This window comes from Sminthopsis crassicaudata, chromosome 1 (genome assembly GCF_048593235.1).
Source record: "Sminthopsis crassicaudata isolate SCR6 chromosome 1, ASM4859323v1, whole genome shotgun sequence".
In the NCBI taxonomy this organism is placed as follows: Eukaryota; Metazoa; Chordata; class Mammalia; order Dasyuromorphia; family Dasyuridae; genus Sminthopsis; species Sminthopsis crassicaudata.
The window spans coordinates 400,741,872-400,768,994 of record NC_133617.1 but is presented as its reverse complement, the minus strand read 5'-3'; the positions used below and the strand labels follow the sequence as shown (position 1 = coordinate 400,768,994).

At 36.1% G+C, this 27,123-nt stretch overlaps 1 protein-coding gene across 3 annotated transcripts in view; it reads left to right on the top strand.

Moving 5' to 3' along the window:
* The window catches only part of PRKCB (protein kinase C beta), a 629,528-nt gene that overhangs the window by 214,378 nt on the left and 388,027 nt on the right, over positions 1–27,123 (top strand). For all 3 annotated transcript variants that reach the window (XM_074280025.1, XM_074280027.1, XM_074280026.1), the window contains one exon: positions 1,835–1,917. In XM_074280025.1, the coding sequence (XP_074136126.1) occupies positions 1,835–1,917 (83 nt within the window). The remainder of the gene's footprint in view (positions 1–1,834; positions 1,918–27,123) is intronic.

Below are 27,123 nucleotides of genomic sequence, written 5' to 3'. Positions count from 1 at the left end.
GCTGGAGAATTAACTTTTTCTTTCCTGAATCTTGGAAATATGGTTATTATGAGAAATACTAACATCTAAAATGTGGTCATATATTTTTTTGCTGAAGCCTAGTGGAAAAGGGAGGGTTTCTTAAAGAATTTGAAGAATAGAGAGGTTGGGTTCCAGAAGGTTGTCAGTCTTACTATGGAATCATAAAATAGTAAAGCTGGAATGACCTTGAATTTAGAGCAAACAATATATGAAGCCAGAATTTATTCTTATGCAAATCTAAAGAAGAAATCTTAAGTCATAGAATATCGGAACCAAAAGAGACTTTAGAGCTTGGGAATGCTAGAGGTGGGCAATAACTTAGAACATGGAACATAAAACTGGAAGAATTCTTATGGATGATAACGTGCCTACATAGCTAATTAGTGTCATTATTAGGATTAGAACATAACTATCCCATTGCCCAAATGACTGCTGCCTTCATAATGCTATGTGTACAGTGCATTTCATATTAATTAAAAAAAAAGAATAATCCATTTATTTTCACAAGACTGCCCTATTGAAGACTATCAGAATCATTGTTCTACTTTTACATTGTTAGTTCTCTTATAGTAAAAGGAAATATTAAGTACTCCAGTCTTAAATTTAAGGACCCTGCATTAAATAGAATTAAATTCTTTTTACAAATGTCACTAATTCTGTTACTGCTTACCTTAATTTGTCACCTGTGAATAGTAAGGACAAATAGTTTTTAGATCTCCTTTTATTCATTGATTTGCTTTTATAGCTGATTTCATTCTTAGCTGATAGTTTTATGTTAACTGGTAAGGCACTGTGAAAAACCACTTTACTTGGTATCAGAACAGTTGTTAGAGGTCTGTCCTCAACATTAATCAGCTGGGTCACTTGTACAAGGACTTCATTCCTCTGAGGCTATTCTGTCTTCCTCTGTAAAGGGGGGATAATACCACATTTTATGACTCCAAATCCTGACCCTCTGAAAGACATTAATGTCATTGTACCTGTAGAACACATTATTGTATTATTAGTGGTGATGGGGCTATTGTCTCCACAGGCTCTCATAGGAGGTAGGAAAGAGTGCTAATCTTGGGGTAAGCAGACTTGCCTTTGCTTCTGACCCAGTAACTCTGTGACCATGGGAAGGGACTTTTCCCTCTCTGTCTTAGTTTCCTCATTTATAAAAATGGGTCTAAGACTTAGACTGTTACCTACCTGACAGGTTTCTTTTAAGGGTAGTGATTTATCAACATCAAAATCTTATTACCACTCAGAGCCAGGAAGATAGGATCTATTCCTTCAAATCCCTTCTGCAGAAAGAAAAAAGAAGCTGTCTGCAAAGTCAGGTAGCCTACTTGCTTCTCTTTTTGTCCCCATATGATCTATTTGGAGCACCTTCTTGAAAGACCCTCACTCCCCAAGATTCAGTCCTTATAAACTAGTACACCTTGGTTGAGTTTTTATTCTGTGATTTACTATGAGTGGCAATGGACAAGTTCCTTTATGTCTTAGCTTCTGTGTCCTCATCTGAAAAATGGGATGTTTGGCCCAAATAATTGATTAGCTAAGGTCCTTTCCAATTCTAAATTCTAAAATCCTATGCAGAAACATTTTCCATTGTATAGAAGGCTTTATAGTCAGGCTTCCCGCACAAAGATTCTCAGGAGTGCTCTGAAAATTGGGGGCATGCCTCCTGAAAAACATCTGTTTATTGAATTTGGTCTCTGTCAAATTTGGTATAAAAGCTTTGAATTGACCCCTTGATTTAATGATCTCTTTGTGTGTTGTTTGTGTGTGCGTGTGTGTGTATGTATGTACACTGTCCTCTCTCTTGCAGTGTGCTGTTTCGTAGTCCATAAGAGATGCCATGAATTTGTCACCTTCTCCTGCCCGGGTGCTGATAAGGGCCCAGCCTCTGATGTAAGTAACTGGACTTGCTAATCTCTCATTATGCTCATAAGGGACCATCAATGAGAAGAGAAACAGAAAAAATAGAGCAAGACTCTCTACGGTGCACAGTGAAAGGGCCTTTGTGTAAGCATGAGCCCCAAGATTGACAGTTCACTTTGGTGTTGGATTAAAAGGCCTACTTTCTTTTTCCAGTTTATTTTGATGTGTATTAGACAGCATGACAGTGGAGAGAGAGCTGATCTTGGAGACACATCTGGTATACTGGATATCTGGTTTAGATTGTGACTTAATCTGTTATTCCTTCAGACAACTCTCTTGAGTGTAACTTTTCAGAGAAGTTGTGATTTGCTTTGTAGGTGGAATTTCCTTATACTGATGAAATATGGAACTGGACACCCTACTGGATACCAGTGCTCTAGCTTGTGGTTACAAAAATGTGATAAACCTTTCAAAGAACTTGCAACCTGACTGGAGAATAAAGCATTTCCAAAATTAACTGTATGGTAGAATATGTTGTGGATAGGAGAGGGGAGGAAAGCAGGGATTATTCCCAGCTAGGGGGTTTGGGGAAGACTTCATAGAAGAAGTGTTACCTGAGGAAGTCCTTGAAAAGAAGAGACAGTTGGGAAATGTGGGCAGCATCTATTCTTGGCATAGGGGACAATGTGTGCATTTGAGCAGAGGGAGAGAGGGAAAGATTGAGATCTGGAACTGGGAAGTACAAAGTATATGAAAGGAAGCAGCAGGAAGGCTGAAAACAGTAGTCTTATTTGGTTGTCTAGGGGCTTTGAATGCCAGGTGAAGGAATTTGTGTCTTTTGCCACAAGCAATCAGATTTTTTTAATAATAGCTTTTTATTTTCAAAATAAATGCAAAGATAATTTTCAGCATTCATCATTAAAAAACCTGGTGTTCTAAATGTTTCTCCCTCACTCCCTCCCTTCCCCTCACTCCTTCCCTTCCCCTCACTCCCTTCCTTCCCTTCACTCCCTCCCTTTTCCCCCTCCTCTAGACAGCAAGTAATTCAATATATGTTAAACATGTACAATTCTATACCTATTTTCACATATGTTGCACAAGAAAAATCATACTAAAAGGGGAGAAAATGGGAAAGAAAAAAAAGTAAGCAAGAAACAACAAAAATAGTGAAAATACTATGTTGTGATTCATATTTAGTTCCCTCAATCCTTTTTCTAGAGTATGATGGCTCTCTCCTTCACAAGTCTGTTGTAATTGCTTTGAATTACTTCATTGATGGAAAGAACTATATCCATCACATAATGCTGTTGCCATATACAATGATCTGTTCCTGCTCATTTCACTCAGCATCAGTTGATGTAAGTCTCTCCAGGCCTCTCTGTATTCATCCTGCTGGTCATTTCTTACAGAACAATAATATTCCATAACATTCATGTACTATATAACTTGTTTAGCCACTCTGCAGCTGATGGGAGTCCACTCAGTTTCCAGTTTCTTGCCACTCTGAAAAGACCTGTCACAAACATTTTAAGCAATCAGGTTTTGAATGGACAAGTGCAGGTTCACAAACTGAAGACTTTTGAGCAAAGATGTGACTTATTCAGAATCGTAGATTAGGAAGATTACTTTTACAATAAGCACCAAATGGATGAGCCTAGGGGTAGAGGGCACAGGGAGGCAGGAGGTCCAGTTACGAGACTGTTTCAGTAATGTAAGGGGGAGGCGATGAGGGCTTGAACAGATGGTATCAATTTTAAAAGGAGGTATTTTGGGCTAAGTAGCTGCTGTAACTGATTTGCGTTTGTGAAAATAAGTGAATTAACCTGTTTGAATCCAGCTAAATTCTACCATTTGAAGTATTTATTTGATGGGCCTAGAACAGAAGTAGCTGTGATGGGTACTTCACACTCCCTGTAGCTCTTTATCAGGGAGCATATAGAGTTTTATTGTCACATCTTAGCTATCATCTAAATTGCTCAGGGAGCTGGGGGAGGAAAGGTATTTTCACTTATTTATTTTTTATCTTGACAGTAGTTCACAGTTTAATTCAACAACATTTATCTAAAACACTGTCTATTTGCAGTGCTCTGTACTAGGTTTATTATTTACAAAACTTTCCCCCCCACAGTCCTATAATGTTATGGGGTGTCACATTTTTATCCCACCTTACAAATGCCCCTAGAAATGGAAATATGATTTAGGTCCACATATCTAATTAATGGCAAAGTTGGAAGTAGAATTCAGATGTCACTTCCAAGTCTAGTCAATTATATGCTGGTAAATATTAACAACTGACTGGCTGGGAAGAAGGTAGACTCTACAGGACATACTTTTAAGTTTAATCTCTATTATTTATATTTTCTTCATCACTTTAAGTCTAGACAATTAACAAAATAACAAATCAAACCTTTGAGTCAGTAAGTCTCTCATGTACAAAATGAGACTGGCTTAGATTCTGCGATAACTTACATTTATGTAGCATAATCAGGGATATCCCTCTTCACAGTGGTTAATCATCTTGGAACTTATTGGTGCAGTTGGGGATAGAGCACAGGACTTAGAGTCAGGTAAACCATGAAGTCAAATGCTCCGTTAGTTACTTATAAGCTGTGGAACCCTAGACAAAGTAATTTACTTTTCTCTCTTATTTTATTCATCTACAAAGTGGGGATAATAATACTCATAGTAGGTTTTTTTTTGGGGGGGATAATTGGGCTGAAGTGACTTGCTTAGGGTCATATAGCTGTAATCATCTGAGGTTGAATTTGAAATCAGCCCTCATGATAGCAGTGCTGGTACTCTACTGTGTCACCTAGATGCTCTCCATGTTGTTTTGAAGAATAAATGAGAATCCATGTAAAGTCCTTTGCAAGTCTTAAAATGTGAATGCTACTTATTATTAACCAAACATTTATTAAGTACTTACTGTATGCTAAGCACTATGCTAGGTTTTGGAGATACAAAAAGCAAAAAACAGTCCCTGGTTTCAAGAAGTTTATGATATACTAGGGAAAATGGTTTCTTATTATTGAATTCTCTTCTTTCACTGTTATTCTGCTAACTTGTCCTATTACTCCTTCTAGTAGATTGTGTGCTCTTTGAGATCAGGGCTTTGTTTTTTGCTCTTTGTTTTAATCTTTCTCTATATCCTCAAGGCTGAGGACAAGTGTTTAGTACAAAAGTGATACTTAATAAATGCTTATTGAGTGACTCATTGATGATTATTTGGAACATGTAGCTTCCTCAGGATGCCAGAAGAGAACAAGGTACAAGCTGTCCCAGAGCCTTCCTTCACTTGGGGTTTTACACACCTGTGCCTACTAGATAATTTACCTTTCCAGTCTGGCTCTAAATTGGCCAATTAGAAATTGTCAATTGCCTGGCAAGATTTTGGGTGTTCCACCCACATTCCAATGAAGACGCTTGTTCACTAACTTCCTCTTTCCCCCGACTAAGGGAAAGACAAGGAAATACAAACAGATGCAGTGTTCCCATCACCTCAAAAATAGAATATAACGCCATTCAAAAAGTACATCGAGCCAAGCCCATCTGTCAGAGAAGGTAAAGGAGTTATTATCCCCATTTTATAGATGAGGAAGAAAAGCCTCGAGAGCTGAGGTTCCATATCTTAGAAATACAGGTAAAGCACACTTAGGTAACAGACGCACAGCTATTCTGTATCAACCCTGTAAGCTCTGCACATTGCCTCATAGAAATGGCTAGCTTGAAAGGCCTCATTTTTCTTTTCAAAGGTGAGACATTTCTTCTTTATCTTTGCATCAGTAGTGTTAGGCCTATTCTTCATGACCTAGTACAGGAAGACCTTTTTATTCCAGTGCCTTTTGCAAATTGGAAAATTAAGCTTTGATGAAAGCTTCCTGTGGAAATGACCTACTCTTTTTCTATCCCTTAAGAAACATTTATTTCCCTTTCATACAGGCACTGTAATTTAGATAGTCCATTTCCTTCCTTTTATTCAGTCATTTAACAATTATTTTATTAAGTAGCTCCTATGTATAATGCACCTGAATAGACTCTGGGCAAAATGAAAAGGTAAATAAAAAATGTCATTGTTCCCCTCATGGAGGTTATATTTGTAGTATAATACCTAAAACATAGTAGGTATTTAATAAATGTTTTTGAATGATTATAATTTGGTTGCATAGATCAATCAGACATATGGCTTAATATTCATTTTATCAATTTATATCATTTATATATAATTTACCCTAATAGGTGCTAGGAGAGAGTGGTCCTTGGCCCTATGTCAGTTTAGTATAGTAACTGGAATGCAGCAGACACTTAATAAATGCTTATTGATTAATTGATTACAGCCTATTATTAGGTGAATTTAGAATTAGGTGAAATTAGAATAATTTTCAGTTCCCTGAATTAATGATAAAGCATTTATTCAATGCTTACTATGTACCAGGCTTATATTAAGCTTTGAAGATTTATAATACAAGCAAATAAGAGAGTTTCTGCTTTCAAGTTCCTTCCATTCTAATAGGGGCAGACTACATATAAAGTGAAACCAGGAGGGGAATTGGTGGTACCAGCTGAGGCATTTTATGGAAAGGAGATAGCTAGTTGGCTCAGTGCATAGAGGCGTAGAGCCAGGAACCTTTGAGTTCAAATCTTGCCTCAGACACTAGCTGTGTGGCCTTTCACAAGTCTTTTAAACTTTCTAAGTCTCAATTTCTTCATCTGTAAAATGGGGAAAATAATAGCATAGCATCTACCTTATGGGATTGCTATGAGGATTCATATAGGATAAAACTCTTGGTAAACTGTATGTTCTCTATAACTGCAGGCTATCATCATCAACAGCATCATTATTCTCAGTGACTAGAAGTAGAAGCTTCACTCTGGCAAAAATAAGGGCAATTACTAATTTACTCAGAGCCCAGTGCCCTAGGGACTAAGCTGAAGGTTTCGATTGAAAGAGAATGAGTAGTATGAGGAAAACAGCTCAAGTGTCCATGGCTTACTGTGGAAATGACCAGATAAATAGATGTGAAATTTGAATATAACAAGCACATAAGGAGAATTCAAAATGTTATAAGGTCAGATGAAGGTGAGAATAATTCCATCCTGGGGAGGGAATCAGCAAAGGGTCCAAAAAAGTTAGTATTTTAACTGAGTTAGAATGCCAGGAGGCAGAATGGAAAGTGGGTAGTGTTTCCACACAGGAAGGCGAGTGAACAAAGGAAGGCAACAACATAATATGGCCATAACATAGACCAGGACGTCTTAAACTTTTTCTATTAGTGATACCTTTTTGCCTGAGAAAATTTCATGACCCTGGGGATATAAATATACAAAATAGGTATATAAATTAAACATTCACTGATAACAAATCATAAAGAAATTTATTTTAAAACAATTTTTTGATATAGATATAATTTTACCATTAAAGATGGAGGCAAATTTTCTTACTAATGAGATGGATGTGCTTGTTTATTTTTTATAATAATAATAATAAAGAATTATGCTTTGGTGGAATATTTGATACTTTTTAAACTGTTGGCATTTTTTAGAACCCCCCCTTCAATTATACCACACCATATGGGGCTGTGAACCACTCTTTAAGAAGCTGGAGGATAGACTATGTGGGAAGGGAGAAACATGAGATAAAATAGGTAGGAGTAGTTTGAGGACTGGGAAATGTAATTTTCATTCCTAGCAATGCCATTAAGTGAAGAATGACCTTGAGATTTTCAGTCATCTGATTTCATGCTGAAAAAGTCCTGGAATTTGGTCTCTAGGGATAATGGGGGCAGAGAAGGCAGAAGGAACTAGGAATTTTCAATGAAATAAGGAATCTTGGAGAACTTCCCTATTGGCCCAGGGATATGCAAGTATTCCAGTATGGCCCAGACACCAGACTTAAAATGTTCTAGCAGGAAGGGACCAGTAATTCTGAGTAAAGAATGTCAATGTTCTAGTGATTATTAGAATTTGCAACATGTTAGTAAAACCTAGAACTCAGATTGTTTGAGATGAAAGAGATCTTGATATTGATAAGAGGTTATGTTTATAGAGTACTGTAAGTTTTATATGGTGTTTTATTGGAATTATTTCATTTGTACTTCCCAATAACTTTTTTGATATAAACAGTAGAAAGATAGCTATTCCCATTTTATAGCTAAGAAAACTGAGGCTGAGAGGGGAAAAATAACTTGATCAAAGTTATGCGACTAATATGCAGTAGAGCCAATGTTTTGTCTTGGATTTGGTTCTCTAAGTCCAATACTCTTTTCACTTTGCCAATTTACCTCAGGACAGAGATGATTAGGTCTGGAAGGAGTCTTTGAGATCATCTTAGTCTAGCAATACAGGAATGTACTATGTGAATTTCTCTGCACAATTCTGTCCATCCCATCTTGCTGTTTTTTTTTTTTTTACCATGGTAACCAGATAATTTCAGGGATTGATAAAAATGTGGGGGTAGGGAAACATAAAGAACAAAAAAGAAAAAGAGAGAAAAATTGGATTTTCAGAAATAATTATCTGTTGACACAAAACAACATTAAAAATAGATATGGTGGGTAGACAAAGGCTAAAGTTGAGATAAATGTTGTTAAATATATATTTGATGATTAGCTAGAGTATAAAATGGGAAGCTGATTGGCAGGTGGCCTCAAGTTGAGAGTCTCATGGGGACATGATCATGAGTTGGCTTGTGGGGAAGCTTTTCTAAGCCATTCTTGATGAAGTGGTGAACTTGGCTCTGGGGAGCCCGCCTCCAGCCCCCTTCCTACACCTACTCTCTGGCTTTAGCTGTGTTCTTTCCTTAGATAATAGAAAGAGTTTCCTTCAACTCTCTAAGGAAGGAACCCTCACAGCCTGCATTTGGAAAGACTTTTCAAGCATAGTAGTTTTGTCACCAGTCCAGAGCCTCTCTGACAGTTGTTTTCTGTTGTTTCATTATAGAGTTGGGTGAGCCAGAATTATGGAAGGTAAGCCAGTAAAACATAAACTGTGACCAGTCCTGCCAAATAAAGATTTTGAATATGGTTCTAGCAATAGATGTATGTCATCTGAAGGTTAGCCTAGCTGAATTCAGAGATGCTCATCACCCAAATGATGGCTACCAAATGATGGATTTTCTTCTTTTTTAAATAATATTTTATTTTTCCAAATACATGCAAAGATCATTTTCAACATTCATCTTCGCAAAACCTTGTATTCCAATTTTTCTCCCTCTTTCTTTCCAAGATAGCAAGCAATCCAATGTAGGTTAAACATGTCCAATTCTTCTGAACATATTTCCATATTCATCATGCTACGCAAGAAAAATCAGATCAAAAGGGGGGAAATGAGATTTTCTTTTTTGAGAGGTAGTGGAAGTGCATATGAACAAAAGAATGAATGGATGGTAAACTTTATCTGTTGGAGGGTATACTTGCTTGTAATCAATCATGGATTTGTGAAGTAAGTGTTCAAACAGAGATTGGTCAGACATATTCTGGGAACATTGTAGAAGGGATTGGATTTGATAACCTGTTAAATCCCTTTCAACTGTTGTTCTTGTTGAGTTATTTCAGTCACGTCCTGCTTTACATGATCCCATTTGGAGTTTTCTTGGTAGAGACCCTAGAGAGTACTTGGCCATTTCATTCTCCAACTCATTTTGCACATGTAGAAAATGAAGCAAAAAAGGTTAAGGGACTTGCCCAGGGTCACATAGCTAGTGAGTGTCAGATTTAAACTCAGATCCTCCTGACTCTAAAGCCACCAGTTTGTGCACTATGCAATCCAGGTGCCCTTAACTCTTAGATGTTACAATTAACTCTTAAAATTCCATATTTCTATTGTCTTTGAAAATGGCAGAGTATTCTTGTTCAATTGTGCTAGAAGCAATCATTGAATTTTAGTATTGGAAAGGACCTTGGAGAACATCTATCCTAAGTCCTTTTCATTAGAAATAAGGGGAATGATTTCTAGAGGGAGTAGTGAACTTGGGAACGGTCATCTAGTTGGTGAATGCCAGGCCTTAGATCCAGGCCTCTGTCTACAGTTTCACTGCTCTTTCCACCAAACTCCATCACTGCTTTGAATATTGCATCATGTTCAAAACCTTTACAGTGAACATCAAAGCCATGTTCACAATAGGAAGAATGAACCCTGTCCAGTTTTCCAGTTACTATCAAGCAGTCTAATGAATTGGGTAAGATTAAGCAGCTGTCAAGTTTTCATTTCATTTACATATCCTGAGGGAAGTGTGAAGGCCCCTCTATCTGCTATCTGTGGGAGAGTGTTATTGGCAGGAAGAATCCTCAGGACTTTCTGGAGACTTGTAGATAGGGGTGTAGAGGTTGAGAGCCAATTCTTCTACCTGATAATCACCTTATTTCTAGACTTTTTGTAATGTCACCAAGTCAGGTGCTCGATGAGAATTTATTCATTTGTTTATTTTTGGGTAGAGAAATGTGCTAAGAGGAATAAATAAGGAGAAAGGAAAAGATTTACATGAATTGATGCTGAGTGAAATGATCATGGTACATGGCAACAAGAAGATTATACGATAACCAACTCTGATGGACATGGCTCTCTTAAACAATGAGATGATTCAAACCAGTTCCAATTGTTTAGTGATGAAGAAAACCATTTACACCCAGAGAGAGAACTATGGGAAATGAGTGTGGACCACAACATAGCATTCTCACTCTTTCTGTTGATGTTTGCTTGCATTTTGTTTTCTTTCTCAGGTTTTTTTTCCTTTCTTGATCCAATTTTCTTGTGCAGCAAGAAAACTGCTTAAATATGCATGCATATATTAGATTCAACATATTTTAACATATTTAACATGTATAGGACTACCTGCTACCTAGGGGATGAGGTGGGGAAAAGGAGGGGGAAATTTGTAACAGGAGATTTTGCAACGGTCAATATTGAAAAATTGCCCATCCATATGTTTTATAAATAAAAAAAACCTGTAACTTAAAAAAGAGAGTATTTTGTTCATTTTTGCCACCAGCCTTTGATTTTATTGGCATGATTTCCCAGTGAGGAAATAGAACTCTCCAATTTCTAGCCTTGGAATCATGGCACTAAGTCTCCAAAAAGTCCTGAGGATTCTTCCTGCCAGTAACACTCTCCAACAGATATCAGATAGGGGGCCTTCACACTTTCCTCAGATATGTAAATGAAATGAAAACTTGACAGCTGCTAGCCTTGGAATCAGTGACTTGTCTAAGGTCACACAGTCAGAACATTCATTAGACATGAAGCCAAATTTACCTCACCTTGAAGTCAGTAATTTTATTCATCATTTCCTCCAACACTGTTACTTGATTTGACTCTCACTCTCACCATCTTCCTTTTTTCTCTTTCCTCCTCTTCTCCTCTTTCCTTCAATACCTTGAAATGGGTATTCTACCTGCCAACAAATAATGCAGATTCTCCAAACCTTTAGTAGATAATTCTCATGAATTGCTATGATCCAAAAAAAAATCCCCCTAAACTTTCATCTCCTGGGGAGAAACCTTTCCATGTTAAGTCAGACTAGGTCTTTGATGACATCCATAAGATCTGTCTTATTGTCTTTGTATCTCACTTGGGATCACCTTAAATGGGATATTAAAAACCAGGAGTCCCTTTACGTTACAACTAAGATTTCAGTGGATGAATAATGATAACTACTGGCAATGGGATTCTGAAGCCTTTGTATACATGATCACATTTGATTCTCACAAAAGCAGTATGAAGTAGTTAATATTTCTGTGAAATACAGCATATATGATTCTTATTTTGTTATCGTTGTCATCTCTATTTCTACAAACTATAAAGGTGGACTTTCCATTTAGCCAGAATTAGAATGGCAACTGTGAAAGTTTTCTCTTGCCCTGAGGCTTAGCTATCAGGAAAGGTCTTTTAATCTAAGACAGTTAATTATCTTCCCTGCTCTTAGGGAAGAAGAGGGGTCAATCTCTTTGGAGAAGTGACATGTCTTGTCTCCATTTATTCATTCTTTCTTGGGCATGGAGGAGGGAGGCCTGCAAGAATCTGTGTGATGAAGATTGCTATTATTTGTCCTTCCTTCTTGAAGAGAATCATGATATCAGGAAGGTGAAATCGTAACTTAGAAATTTATTGGATACCTAAATCCAATTTTTCCCCCATTGTGAGCACAGCTAGTGGAGAAAGCAAGGCTACTGGGGGCTCAAAGTTGTGTTTTACATAAGAATTGTTGTTTTAAACTGGACGTATTTAGTTTGGAGAGTAAAAGAATTGTGTAGCATTGAAGATTTATCATATGAAAGAATTTAACCTTGTGAGTGATCATTTGTTTTACAATGAGTGAAAGCTCAAGGGAATCAGATATTAGTTCTAAAATAAGAACCTAATTCTTTTTTCATTATTTTGTTACTTAATTCTTAATTTAAATTAAATTCTTAATTTAATTATTATTTTCTTATTCTCATTTAATTCTTATTTATTTCTTAAGAAGCACCCAATCATTCAATATGCTTATGTTCACTCCTTTCAGTCTTTCCAACTCTTCATGATCTATTTGGGGTTTTCTTGGCAGATACTATTGTTATTTGCCATTTCTTTTCTAGCTCATTTTACAAACAAAGAAACTGAGGCAAACAGTGTTACTTACTTGCCCAAGTAGTAAATGTCTGAGGCTAGTAAATGTCTGCACTCAAAAAGATTATTCTTCCTGATTCTAGATTTGGTACTCTATCCACTGTACCATCTATTACTCCAGCTATAGAATGGGCTAACCTCAAATAGCATGTGGCCACTAGTGATAGATGCTCCCATAGAACCACAGAATTTCAGATCAGGAAGGGATTCTGGAAACCATGCAATCAAATACCATTCTGATAAAAAATACTTTTGCAACATGTCCAGCAAATGGTTATCTAGTTTTCAATCTTTGGTTTCTAGTTGGGCAACAGTCAAACCTGACAGATGGCATATGCCATTTTAATAGTATTTTATTTTCCCAAATACATACCAAGATAGCTTTCAACATTCACTTTTGCAAAATCTTGTGTTCCAAATTTTTCTCCCTCTCTCCTCCTCCTCTGTCTTCAAGACATCAAGCAATTCAATATAGGTTAAACATGTGAAATTCTTCTAAATATATTTCTATATCCATCATGCTGTGCAAGACAAATCAGATCAAAAGGGAGAAAAACATGAGAGGGAAAAATAAGGAAACAATAACAACAACAAAAAGGTGAAAATACCAAAATACCATGCCTCAATCCACATTTAGTCTCCATAATTCTCTCTCTGGATGAGGATGGCATTTTCCATTTAAAGTTTGGAATTGCCAAGTCACTGCATTGTTGAGAGGAGCAAAGTCCATCACAGTTGATCGTTATGTAATCTTATTATCATCACTGTGTACAATGTTCTCTTGGTTCTGCTTACTTCATTTAGCATTGGTTCATGTAAATCTTTCCAGGCTTTTCTGAAATCAGCCTGTTCATTATTTCTTACAGAACAATAATATTCCATTACATTCATATGCCATAACTTATTCAGCCATGCCCCAACTGATGGCCATCTACCAGCTGCCATTTTTTAGAGTTCTAATTATGTCACAGTTTTCTTCTATATCAAGCCTAAATCTAACTTTTTGCCTTTTGCACCCATTGCTTCTTGAGGACAGGTCCTGTCTTTTGTATTTCTTGGTATTTCTAGTGCTTAGAGTGTGTAGAACATAGTGGGCTCTTAATAAATACTTATTGATGGATTGCTTAGGATTCAGCAGAATAAATATAATTCTTATTTCATCTGACAAGCATTCATATACTTAAAAAGTGAATAAGAATAGCCTAATTTTGTTTCTAGATTCTACCTTTTACTGATTGTGTGATAATTGCAAATCATATAATCTTTCTGTCTCATTTTTCTCATCTATAAAATATACATCATAGGGTAATAGGTTTCAAGTTGGAAAGGACCTTATAGATCCTCTAGTCCAAGTCCCCCATTTTACATATGAGGAAACTGAGCCCAGAGATGTTGCAACCAACTTAATGTTACATAGTAGTAATGACCCAAGCAGTAATTATATCTTGGTTTGATCAAATGAGGAAATAAATATATATGACAACAGACTGAAAAATATGAAATAGTACATAATGGTGGTATTGCTTTAAGTCAAGGGATGGGGACCTCACTTTCTGATGAACCACAAAAGTAGATAGTATCCAGTTCTTTTCTGAGTAGAACAAAAAAAAAGCTAGTGCATTGTCTGACTAGGATGTAAATGGGGAAGAAGGGAGAAGTCATTTCAAGCATGTGGAGCATCATGGGAAAATTCATGCAGGGAGGGATGCCTGGAATATGTATAGGGAAGAGTGAGGGGTCTACTTTAAGGCATAGAATGTAGGAAGTGGGAGTAGAGACTATATGGAATGAATCTGGGAAGATAAGATGTTTTGTTTGTTGTTTTTGTAAGAAGGATAGAATTTTGAATAAAGTTGTAAAAAACATATTTATCATACTAATTGATATTGGTACTATTGACTATCTCATAGTCATTTAGCATAGCGGCCACGTTAGTGATCGTTAGATATATAGATTTAAAATTTGAATGGAAATTCTATAATTTTGTACTGTTATGGATTGAGGGTTGAAAGAAGCTCAAACTAATTCTCAGGTTTTACAATTAAGGCATCTAGACCAGGAAAACCTAATTACTTACCTAAGGCCTCTCTTAAACTTCCTAGATACATAGCCTTGGTATCATGCTTGACTCTTCATTCTCCCTTAATCCACATATCCATTCAGTTACCAAACCCTCGACTTTTATTTCCCTACTAACCACAATCATCACTCTAATTCAAACTCTCTTTACTTTCCATTGGTCCATTGTAATGGCCTTTTAATTGGTTCCTTTACCTAAGTTTCTTTCCCTCTCTGTTCCATCCTCCTTTTAGTGGCCAGAATGTTTTTCCCCTAAAGAATCATGTTATTTTCCCATGCTGAATCCACTTACTCCCTATTATTATTTTATTTTTAGTTCATGCTACTTAAATGTCTCTTTTTAGTATGTTTTATATAATGATTAATAAAGTAGCACATTAATATTATTTATAAATAAATAAATGTGGGAATATGCTCACATAAACTGATAACATTGCACAATTAAAAAAAAGTTTTGAAACAATTGTTTAAAATTATCTAATTTTATCCTCAAGAGAATCCTTTGAGGTAGGTGTTACTGGCTTTTAGAATCTCTATTTTATAGAATCACAGACTCATGGAAGCTCAATGATTTGTTTATGGTCAAACAGGTAGTAAGAGAAGTGGAAGTGGAAACCAACTCTTTCCTGATTTCAATACTAGCATTTACTCTTTTTACTCTACCTTTCTGCCCTCCTGCTCCTCTTCTTTTTTCTTCATCATCATCATTACTAGGATTTATATAAAATTTTAAGGTTTGCAAAGTGCTTTAAAATTTATCCTCATAACATTAGTAGGAGGCAGATATTGCTGTGATTCCCATTTTACACATAAGGAAACTGAGGCATAGAGAGATTGGGTGATTTGCCCAGGATTACACACCTAGTTTGTAAATGTCTGAGATTAGATTTGAAGTTAAGTGGTCTGATTCCAAGTTCAAAACTCTATCCACTGAAATAAATATGGATAATTTCAGGTGCTCCATTGGTTTCAAGTGGGTCGCAGAAGATCAAGAGGCAGAGTGTTTCTTTAGGATGATAAAGGGAAATTGGGGATAATTCTGTATGGATAAATTTAAATAGATGAAGCCAAGTTATGGAGTGACAAAATGATAGAACTTTATTTAGTGACGTTATATCCCTCCTCTTTCCACTCCAGGAGATTCTCCTTATTGCATAAGTTCCAGTTATATACTCTAGAGCTCTTTCTCTGATAGAGGCAATGCAGTGAAAAGCCAACTCTCCTGGAGTCAGAGCATCAAGGTTAGAATGTGTTATTATATGATTTATTTAGGGCAAGTTGTTTAATCTCTCAGAATCAATTGTTTCTTCATTTGTAAAATGTAGGTAGCCTCTCAGTGACTTCCAGGTCTCAAACTAGGAGCTTATGAACCTTTTTTTTTTCCTCTATATTCCCATTTCATGGGACCCATTCACTCCAAATTCCAGAATACCTAATGTATCTATTTGTGAATTTGTCTCTGAAAGAATTCTGACAGCCATGCCTCCCAACCCCATCCCTTAGACACAGAGTCCTAGAATCAGATTGTGCTAATATTTGATTCAGCCAGATTGTCATTGATGTAGATTTTTTTAGTTTAAGACTTCCCTCCCCCAAAATCTTTCCTGGAGAAACAAAGGAGGACTTGCAACACTTTCCTCATCTGTGGCCTAGTGAACCTCAGCTAGACAATTAATGTGGGGCTTGGGGGGACAGCGGGGGGGGGGGGAAGCAGAGTTAGAAAGAGAAAGATGGGAGCCTTCTTGGGAAAGGGAGAGAGCTTCATTATCTCTTAATTATCCTGGTATAAATTAGTCATAGAGTTGATAGAAACTTCACAAATCCCTTGAAAATATCTTTTCTTGATTGTCCCTCCCTGCTTTGAGGGGTGGGAGTTGGGGTGAGGCTCTTATTTTATATTTGTGTCCCCCAGCATACCTTGTGTACAGACTCCAGGTTAGCTTTGGCCAAGAGACAGAAATTTTCCTTAGATGGGTTTGGCAATCTATGTTATACACAATAAGGAAGGCATGTGGGGCCAGTTGTGGCATGTGAGAGATACTTGCCATCACTTGTCTGCTCCTATTCCTTTCTGCCCTCCTCATGAGAATTGGGGATAATAGCTAATGTATCCTGTGCATGTAGGGACAAGTATTATCTCCTTCCTTCTGTACCATAACAGGGGTTACTGATTTAGAATTTGGACTCTCATAGTTCAAAGAGATTTGAGAGGTCTTCTAGTGTCCAAAATATGATTTTTTTCTAAAGTATCTCTAGAAAAAAAAATAGTCATTGAATTCAATCTCTCTCCTCCTCCCACCCTAGACACTGTCCTGGCTTATGGGTAATTGTAAAGCTCATAATAATAAATAGTCACCAACAGTTTCTGGTAATGGGGAGCTCACCTTTTGTAGTAGCTCATTACATTTTGGGATAGTTTTAATTGGTAGGAAGTTTTCCCTTATATTAAATGGAATTCTACCTCCATTTAATTTTCATTTATTAGCCTTAATTCTCCCCTCTGAGATCAAGCCTTTCAGATACTTGAAGAAATACTCGAAGTATTTCTGCCTCTGCCCAGAAATACAATAACTTGGATTTTTCTAAGTAAATAATTCTTAATTTCTTCTATCTATCCTTTGGCATGTTTCTAATCCCCTTGGTATTCTGGTTGCATTTCTCTGGATGACTATGATGGAAATGGGGAAGATTGAAGGCAGCACAAAGAGAACTGGGAACTGGGCCAGATGAAGGGGGGAAAAGTTTTCCTGGGAAAAAAACAAAACAAAAACAAAATATCAAAGGGAAGGCTAATATGACCTTATTCAAAGAAGTTCCAAGGTAATCCCAGATTCAACCTAGTGATCCATTTCCACCCATACTTGTGGTTCCCTAGAATAAGTGATCATAGTGATCCTATGTCATCAAGTTAAAATTAAATTTTGCTCTTGCCTTTTGTTAAAGGGGGAAGCAGGATTCAGTTTGTGCCTAAATGTATGGTTTTTCAAGTTAAGGATCATTTCAAGGTAGTTGCTACACAATGTACTTGTTATCCTTACATCAAGAGAAGCTGGAGGTCACACTGATGCTCATTGAAGCCATTTACCAGCCACTCCTTTCCTACTTTATCCCTGAGACCTGATTGATATACAAGTGGTTCTGGCCTTGCAGCTCAGTTTTTGATTTTTCCTTATTTTCTTTTATCCTCTTGGTAATTTTTTTTCTTATCTTATTTTTTCTTTATTTCTTATCTTTGCTTCAGATGTCCTGACTGATATGTATGAATATTAATAATAGCTAGCATTTATATTACATATGTTCTCATTGATCCTCACATCCACCTTATGATATACTTGTTATTATTCCCATTTTACATACATGTCAACTGTAGTAAACAAAGGTTATACAGCTAGTGAATATCTGAGGCTGGATTCTAACTCTGGTCTTCTTGATTTTAGCGGTCATACTCTAACCCTCTCTAACCCTTCTTTACCTGATATGTTGTTTCCAAGTGCCAATTTTGGAATATTCTGGTTTCTGACTTGATTATTGCCTTTACATTACTTCCCTTGTGCTTAGATAGTTGCTTCTTACCTTCCTCCTAAGTTTCTTTATGATCTACTCTGAATAAATGCCATAAAAACAGATTTATGTGCATTGTATTTTTCCCCATTAGAATGTAAACTCTTTAAGGGTAGGGATAATTTTTTTTCTTTTTCTTTGCATCTCTGCTGCTTAGCACAGTACTTGCTACCAGTAAATGCTTAATAAATATTTCTTAGTTGATTGAATCTAATTTTAAAGTATCTTTCTAGGCTAGAGATCTTCTCTTCCAATAATAGCTAGTCCAAGTATCTTGGGAAAGGACTAACAAAAGAATGATGGAGCCAGAACTAGGATTAGAATTAATAATTGCTCTTCCCTTCAGATATTTGACTGTTGAATGGCAGAGTACTACCCTGATTCTTGACTCATAAGTTCATAGAACTTTGGTTTTCAACAAACTCTACAATAAAGGGCAAGCAACATTAAAGCTAGAAGAGACCTTGGAACAACAATAACAAAAAAGGTTATAATTGGCAGTGACCTGAGAAGAAAGAATATTGGAGGTTGAAGAGAAAAATAGAAAATATATAGATAAAATATAGAAAATAGGAGGTCAGAATTGGAAGCACCTTTAAAGATGGTCTTTAAATTAATTAAAAATTGATTAGTAAATTAATAAATTAAAATTAATTAAATCCTTAAAGATGATTTAATTCATCTTCCTCATTTATAAGTGAGGAGAGGGAGGAAGGAAAGAAAAGAAGGAAACATTTCTATTGTCTATTGTGTGTCATACTGTGCTAAACACTTTATAAATATTTTCTCATTGAACTTCACAGCAACCTTGGGAGGAGAGTCCCATTGTTATCCCTCAATTATACTTGGGAATTTTGTTGTCTTCACTTTATATTTGAGACAAATGAGGTAAACAGAAGTCAAGTTACTTCCAGGCTTACACAGCTAAGTCTGAATTCAGACCCTGTGCTCTGGCTGCTGTACTACCTAGATACATCCATGAATTGCAGTGAGGTCAATAGAAATGAGGTGATTTATCCAAGTATATATCAATTAGTGGTAAAATTGGGGATTATACATCAGGTCTTTGAGGTCTTACTCTCACCTTCTCCAGCCGTTCCAGATAAGTGAAATACCATGATGCTAAGCAAGGATGCAAACTATTATTTTTGCAGTTTTTAACCAATACAGGCTCTGATTATGATGATTTAGTTACAGTCTTCTCTGGAGACAGGATATTAGATTAGATATCCACTCAATGATTCTTCCATGCTAAGGCTTTTATGGGCTCTCCTAAACTGGCACTTAACACAGCCACCCACTGAACCAACTTTCACACTGAATGAGAGGAAGTAATCAAAGTATTAGTCACTTGGTAAATGGAATGGAGTGTCCATCAGCAGTAATGACGCACACACAGAGTAGCCTTACAGCTTCTGGAGGAGGAAAAGTAATTCATTTTGATTTCTATAGTGCTTTCATGAAACTGAAATAGAACACCTTAGAGAGAGGTTGCATGACTTAGTACAAGAGAACTCAACTGGACTTCAGGAAGGCTAGAGTTCATTTCCTGCTTTTGTCATCAATTAGCCTTATGACTTTGAGAAAGTCATTTTATGTCTAGGATCTAATTTCTTTGTTTGAAAAAATAAAGGACATCTATAGGTACTTTCAGCTCAAGAGTGGCTATCTTTATTCTAAATGCTCTTTTGCTCCCAACATTCCTTTTTTGTATTCTACAATCTTCTCTAGCTTAAACATTTTTTGTTCTAATATTCTGAAGAATCCTCCCAACTCCCAAATTCTCAACTCAGCCTTTGCACTGGATGAATTATGTCCAATAACTAGCACAGGCTGAAGTTGCCAAAAAGATGCTTTATGTAGCCTCTGGTTGATCCTCTCTCCTCTCACATATTTTTCTGTTCTTTTCCCTGACCTCCCATAGCACATCAGCGTTGCTAGGCAATTCTGCCCACTGCCCTCTCTATGGCTCAGTGGCCAATTAGTGCAGACTATCTTTGTTGACCATTTCATTAACTTCTTATTACTAGGAAAAGCTTGAGAAAAAATTGTCAAATGGGCATTTAAATACATTTTAAAATTAAAAGTTGATAGGTTGTGGGCTTAAATTTCAGTTGGGGGCAAGTTAATCAGTGCATAGTATTCTAACTGCTATTTGTTACTACCATGGAAAGAAATACTTGTAATTATTTATTAGTTCTAATTAAAATTCAATTACTGTTTGGCAAAAATCTCAAATTAGATTTCCAGATAAAGAAAGTGATTTATCTATTGACAGTTTTCTAGCTTACTAGACTGAATGTGTCTTATTGATTAGAAGTTGTTTCCTTCTCTGGGGAAAAAGAATGTCTCAAAAGATGTTCTCAGAAAGTCTCTAGCCAGAAGTACTTAAGGGTATTTTCATTATACATCTATTTCTGTGGTGATTTATCCTAACTTTAGATAAGCTTCTATTTTATCTCCATGGAATATCCAATATGATATTCCAATCATATCTATGATCTTCACAATATGCACATTCCCTCAATCCATGTCTTCTCTGCTGTCCAATATATCTATCTAAATATACATACATATACATAAATATGAAGTAAGTCACTGTTAATGTTTATATATGTGTGTGTGTGTGTGTCACCCATACACATATACACATACATATGAACATATTCCCATGAGGATCATATGAATATATTTCCACAAGAGACTAAAGATTCTACTTAGTTACTCTTGATATCATGAAGTTCTCCACTGAGAACTTCACTCTTATCACAATACCAGTCCATTTTATTACAAAGACTAGTAAAAATCTTTCCAGAGATCTTTTCTCTCCCAGAAAACATAAAGAAATGACTAAAGCCTTTTCTCTGTCACCCTTCCTCCCTTTGACTCCCAGCTACATGAAATGTTGGTTTCCATTGCTCTATGGAAATCAAATGGAAACCTATATGGATCTAAAATTTAGAAGGAAATAAAAGAAAGACACTGAATATATAGTCTGTGACCTCTCTAACAGGAAGAGAATAAAGAGTTTCATCATAAAATTAGTATCCAAAAATTTCTCAGTGAGCTAGAACCTTGGGCTGAATCTAATAAAATGAGATATGCTAGAAATCACTGTAAATTCATAAGATTATAGAGTTAGAGATAGAAGTCCATCCTATATATAGTCCAACCTATTCATTTTATAATTATAGAAACCCAAGAGGCAGAAGGAAGGAAACAAGCATTTATTAGCTCCTTAGTACAAAGAATTGTGCCAAATGCTTTGCAAATATCTCATTTGATTTTCATCACAATCTTGGGAGTGTTATTATAATCCCCATTTTATAGTTGAAGAAACTGAACCAGAGAGTGGTGAAGTCACTTGCTCAGAGTCACACTAGTAAATGTGTGAGATCGGATTTGAACTCGGTTCTTCCTAACTTCAGTCCTACTACTCTATTGTGTCACCCAGAGTTGAGTTAAGTGACTTATCCAAGGTTGTACAAATAGTTAAGAGGTGGGATTGAGACTTAATTCTAGATTCTATGACTCTGAATCAGTTCGTTTTTCCACTTGAAAATCCACTTGCGTTAAAAAGAAAAATAATTTGGTAGGATGAGTGAGCTCTGTCCAGAAAAGAATTTTATTGAAAAGAACATGAAAGTTTTGTTGAATCAGAAGATCAAGATCAGTGAATAGAACAACATGATAGTCAAGGAAGCAAATAAGATCTTAGTTGTATTATTATAAGCATATGATACTGCAAAGGAAACGATAATTCTAATATTGTCTCTCTTTGATTAGACCATTTCTCTAGCATTGTGTTCTGTGCTGGGTACCATGTTTTAAGAAGAACATTGTTAAACTGGAGACTGTCCAGAAGAGTATGACCAGGAAGATGAGAAGCCTTTAGTCTGTGCTATATAATTATTATCTGGAAAAGGGGACTGAGGGGGGGGATGAGCAGGGAAATAATCTCAGTTTTCATATATTTGAAAGGATTTTCATGTTATAAAATGGATTGGACATGTTCAGTTTCATTATAAAGGGCAGAAATGAGAATAATTAATGAGAGTTGGAGAGAGGCAAATTTGGGCTTGATGTTAAAAAAAAATACCTAATGGTTGGACCTATCAGAAGTAGAATTGGCTGCGTTGGATGGTAGTAGGTTTTCTAGTCAGGCATTTTTAAGTGAAGCATGGATGATCACTTTTCAGGGTGTTGGAGATGATGCCAGATCCATCACCAATCATATTCTGGAAGCATGTGTAAGAGAGTATGATCCTATCCTATTAGTTTGCATTTCCATGTATCCAGTCTCCTGATTCCTAGTTCAAAGGCCAGTGTTTATTTCCAGTACACAACCTCCTTTAGTTTCTATCTCAGGGTTCATTCTATTTCATTTTATTTTTAATTTATGGAATAAAACAAGCGTTTCCATAACTTAGCATAATAAAGATGATTGCACATGAAACTGCAAATATATTATGTACAATTTGATCTTCTTTTAAAATATATAATAAAGTTATCATGTGAATTTCCTTTCTTTTTCTTTTTTCTTTCCCTCCTACCTTAGAGATGGTTACCATTAGACACAAAAATATATACATACATATAAATGTGTGTATGTGTGTGCATGTATGTACATGGGGGTCTGTAAACATATATTTATGTATATAGGTAAACTTATTCTATACATATATTTATTAACTCTTTCTCATGATGAAGATAGCATCTGCATCCATAAGTTATTCATAGTTAATTTGGGTATTTGCAATAGTCAAAATGACTTAGTCACCCAAAAGTTGTTCAAAAAACAATATTGATGTTACTTTATACAACATACTTTTGAAATACTTTTATAAAAAAGAACACAGACTCAAAGAATTTACACAAGAGGAAGAAGAATCATTTCTGGAGTAGGAGTAGGAGAATACAATTTCCAATCCTAATTTGCTCTACCTAGTGACTCTGGGCAGGTTCCTTAAAGTCCTACTTTCCTCATTTGCAAAATGAAAGCTTGTAATTCTAAATTCCCTTTTATTTTTAGATCTTGGATCCTAAGTGATTCTGAACTTACTTCCCCCCCCCCCCAGCATGTGTCATAACCTTTTTGGCAATTTGTTGATATATTTTCCTTTTTTGAGATAAAATGTTTTTAAATGCATCTGATAAGATGTGTAAAATTAAAAAGATTCAGAGTCAGTCAAGGAGCACAATATATAGAGTGCTGAACCTGAAGGTGGGAAGAGCTGAATTCAAATCTAGTCTCAGATACTTATTAGCTATGTGACCATAAGGAAAGTCACTTCATCTGTTTGCCTCAGTTTCCTCAACTGTAAAATGGGGATCATATCAAGGCCTACAGTTGTTGTGAACATAGAATGAGATAATATTTGCAAAGGATATAGCACAGTGGCTGGCACATAAGTACTATATAAATATCCGCTATCATCCTCACCATCACCATTATCATTATTGTTTTATTGTTATATTTTATATTGCTCATTTGTTTCAGTGATGTCCAAATCTTTGTGACCCATTTGTCTCACTTTGCCCATTCTTGGCAAAGACATTGGAGAGGTTTGCCATTTCCTTCTCCAGCTCATTTTATAGATGAGGAAATTGATGGAAACAGGATTAAGTCATTTGCCCAGGATCACACAGCTTATAAGTGTCTGAGAGCAGATTTGAACTCAGATAAGTTTTCCTGATTCTGGGCCTAGCCCTCTATTAGATGGCCAATATATTATATTAGTATATGATATTATATGTCATTATACAAAAGAAATAAATTATATTGGAATACTGTTATCAAAATGTATTTTAAAAAACTGAAGTTCATGGACACTTGATCAAGAATCTCTGCTGTAAGTCTTTGTATATTTTCTGTGTGTAAGATCTTTTTAATTCCTTCACTAAAAGCTTGCTCTGATGGACGATGGAGTGCCAGTGTCAGTAGGTACTGCTAAACCAGAATAGTGTCACTGAAGACTCAGCCATGACTGTGCATGGGTCTGTCATTTGAGGATCAGCCTCTCTAAATCTGCAGAACTTCTTGAGGCTGTCCTTGGGGTGATGAATTTTTCAGCCCATGACTACATTCTAAAGCTTTTGGTGCCATGGGGTTTGTGATCTGCATCAGTGGACAGAGTGCCCGTACCAGCAGCAAAATCACAGGTCCTAGAAGTATCGAAGCTAGCATGAGTGCTGTTATTACTGGCTCGAGGGGAACAGACTGATTTTTTTGCAAGTCTTTTCATGAAAGCTGTTCTAACTCTCCCAGCAGGTTGCTGACTTGGCGGTTGTCCTTCTAAATATAAAGGAAACTTGTTAGATGTTGTTACCATTTCTCCTTTGTGCTTGTCCCTACTTTCCTAACACCTATACACTCACTGTGTGCCTTTCCACCCCCATATGCATAACTGGCACAAAATAACACCTCTGCCTTTGTCTAGCTTTGGAACCAGATACCTCCTTGTATTTGGGGGCCTTTGCAAACTGATGGGAGATTGCAATAAGAATGTGTAGTACTTGAGGAAGTAGTCCTTAAGTCTTAAGTTTCTTCATTCTACCGATTGGGGATTCCTTAAGTTTTCTCTAATTATGCTGAACCTCAGCATTAATTAGATGGCAATGTGGGAAAAGCCTTGAATCAGGAGTTAGGAAGATGTGATTTAAGATCCATCCACAGATACTTATTAACTGTCTAATTTTGGGCAAGTCAATTAACTTATATTTCCTCCAGTTTTTTCATCTGTGAAATGAGATTAATAATAGCAACTACTTCACAGGGCTGTTATGAAGATCAAATGAGATAGTATTTGTAAAGTACTTTGGAAACCTAAAAACTCTGTGTAATTGTTAGCTATCTAGCTTTTGAGCATTCTAATGTGGATTGCCAGTAGAGTTGTCAGGTGTAATATTTAGGGAAATATGGAAATTGGTAAGGGATGAACAATTTTTTTGGATGAAATCCTTTTCCCCACCAAAAGATATAAATCACAGAATTTCAAAGTCTTAGCCATCTAGCTAAATCCCAGGAAACCAAGGTAGAGATGGGAATAAAATTCATGTATTCCCAAAGTCCTATGCAGTTACATTAAAGATAAGTACTTCTTTTTTATTCTACTCTGTCCATCATGTACTTCTGAGCAAGTTTGCTGTTGCATTTACGGAAAGCGTGTATGATGTTTGGGTATTTCTTCTTCTTTCTCTCTCTAATCTGCCCCAGGCCGAGGCTCATTTCACCCCCTAAAATAATTTATGACACACAGTGCCTAATATCTTCTTTTTATACTTTTTTGCACACAATAGAGATAGGAAAGCATGTTCTAAGAGAGAGATATAGAGACAGGGACATTCCCAGGGAAATGGAAATATACCCAGAGATATACACAAACATAGATACACAGAAAGATAAATATTTCTTGTTAGAGACACTCCAAGGCAGATAGAAACAGACAGGAAGAGAGGCTTAAACAGAGGCATACAGAGAAGGAAGGGTATAGACTTACAAACAAGACATGCAGGGAAGGAGAAGAGACAGACATATGGCAGAAACAGAAATCGACTTAGAAACATAGAAATGGAAAGACACTATAGCTAAGTAGAATGAAACACAGAAATTGGGACACACTTTTTTGTTTAAGTCATTTCGACTTGGCAAAAAAATGTTGAAGCACTTTTTGTATACTAAGTCCTATTTGAAGCATAGGGAAGATTTACAGTTTAGGTAAGATATGGTACTTTTTTAGTAAAGCTTATGATCAAGTAAGGGAATATACTCAATTATAATGCAAAATATGTAAATGGATACAAAATAATAATAGTTTAGACATAGTTCCTTAAGGAATTTGTTAAGGAACAAGATAGAACATAAGTAGTCAAAGAATTATTATATCATTTTATGGGTAAGCAAACTGGAGTTTCTTTGAGATAAACTTTTTATCATTGTATAACAAATTAGATCTAGGAACTTAGGTTTCTGACTCCAAAACCATTATTCTTTCAATAACACAGTGACAGAAAGAATAAGGAAAATATTACATGAAGTCCAAGTTGGTTCTGGGAAAAAGCTTTTTATTGTATTATATATAAAAGGATTTTAGATATCTTTCTGAAAGAAGTACCATTTAATCATGGGAAAATCAATCATGGGTAGTAATTCAGTAAGTAGATGGGGAGGAATGAAAATATTCTTCATGCAGAGCATGAGGAAAGATCAAAAAGACCAGGATTTTATTTGGGGAAGAGAAGAATTCTGTTTGATAAAATTGTTGAGAATAGTAACATGGAATGGCCGTTTAGGATAGTGTTAGATATAAGAGACTCAAATGTTCTCCTGAAGAGTTGCTATTTTACTTAGTTGGCATTAGGGAACCAATATGTGGTTTTGAGCAAAGGAGTCACCATACCATATCTATATGTCAAGAAGATTTGTCTTGGATTGTTATCAAAGATGGATTGAAAAAGTAAAGGCAAAAATTCTCATCAGGAGACTGCTGGCAGTAGTTCATATGAGGAAACAAAAGAGCCTGTATTAGGGTTATTACAGTGGGAATATAGGGAAATGGATGAGTGTGAGAAAAATTGCAGAATTGAGCAACAAACAGGACTTAATCACTGGGATTTGAGAGGTGAGAGACAAAGGGAAGAGTCAAAGCTAATACCAAGACTTCCAACAAGGGAATCAGGGTGAATGATGGTGCCATTGACCCCTATTTGTTTTCATAGTTACCTCTGAGCAAAGAAGAATTTAAGTTAGTTAGAAACAGAGCTTGCCCTAAAATCTTATTTGTCTGATTTCTTCTCTGATGGTGAGTGTTTATTTTTTTTAAATGCTATGCTATCTAACTTGTGAAAGCCTGCTACTCACCTTATTTGGTATAGCTTTGCCTGTTATTAGATGGAGTCAATCTATAACTTAACTAGAAACTTTTATGTTCTAAATATCTAACATCAAATCTTTATGCCTATATATAGACTCAGTCTACTTTTGAAACCAGCCTTTTC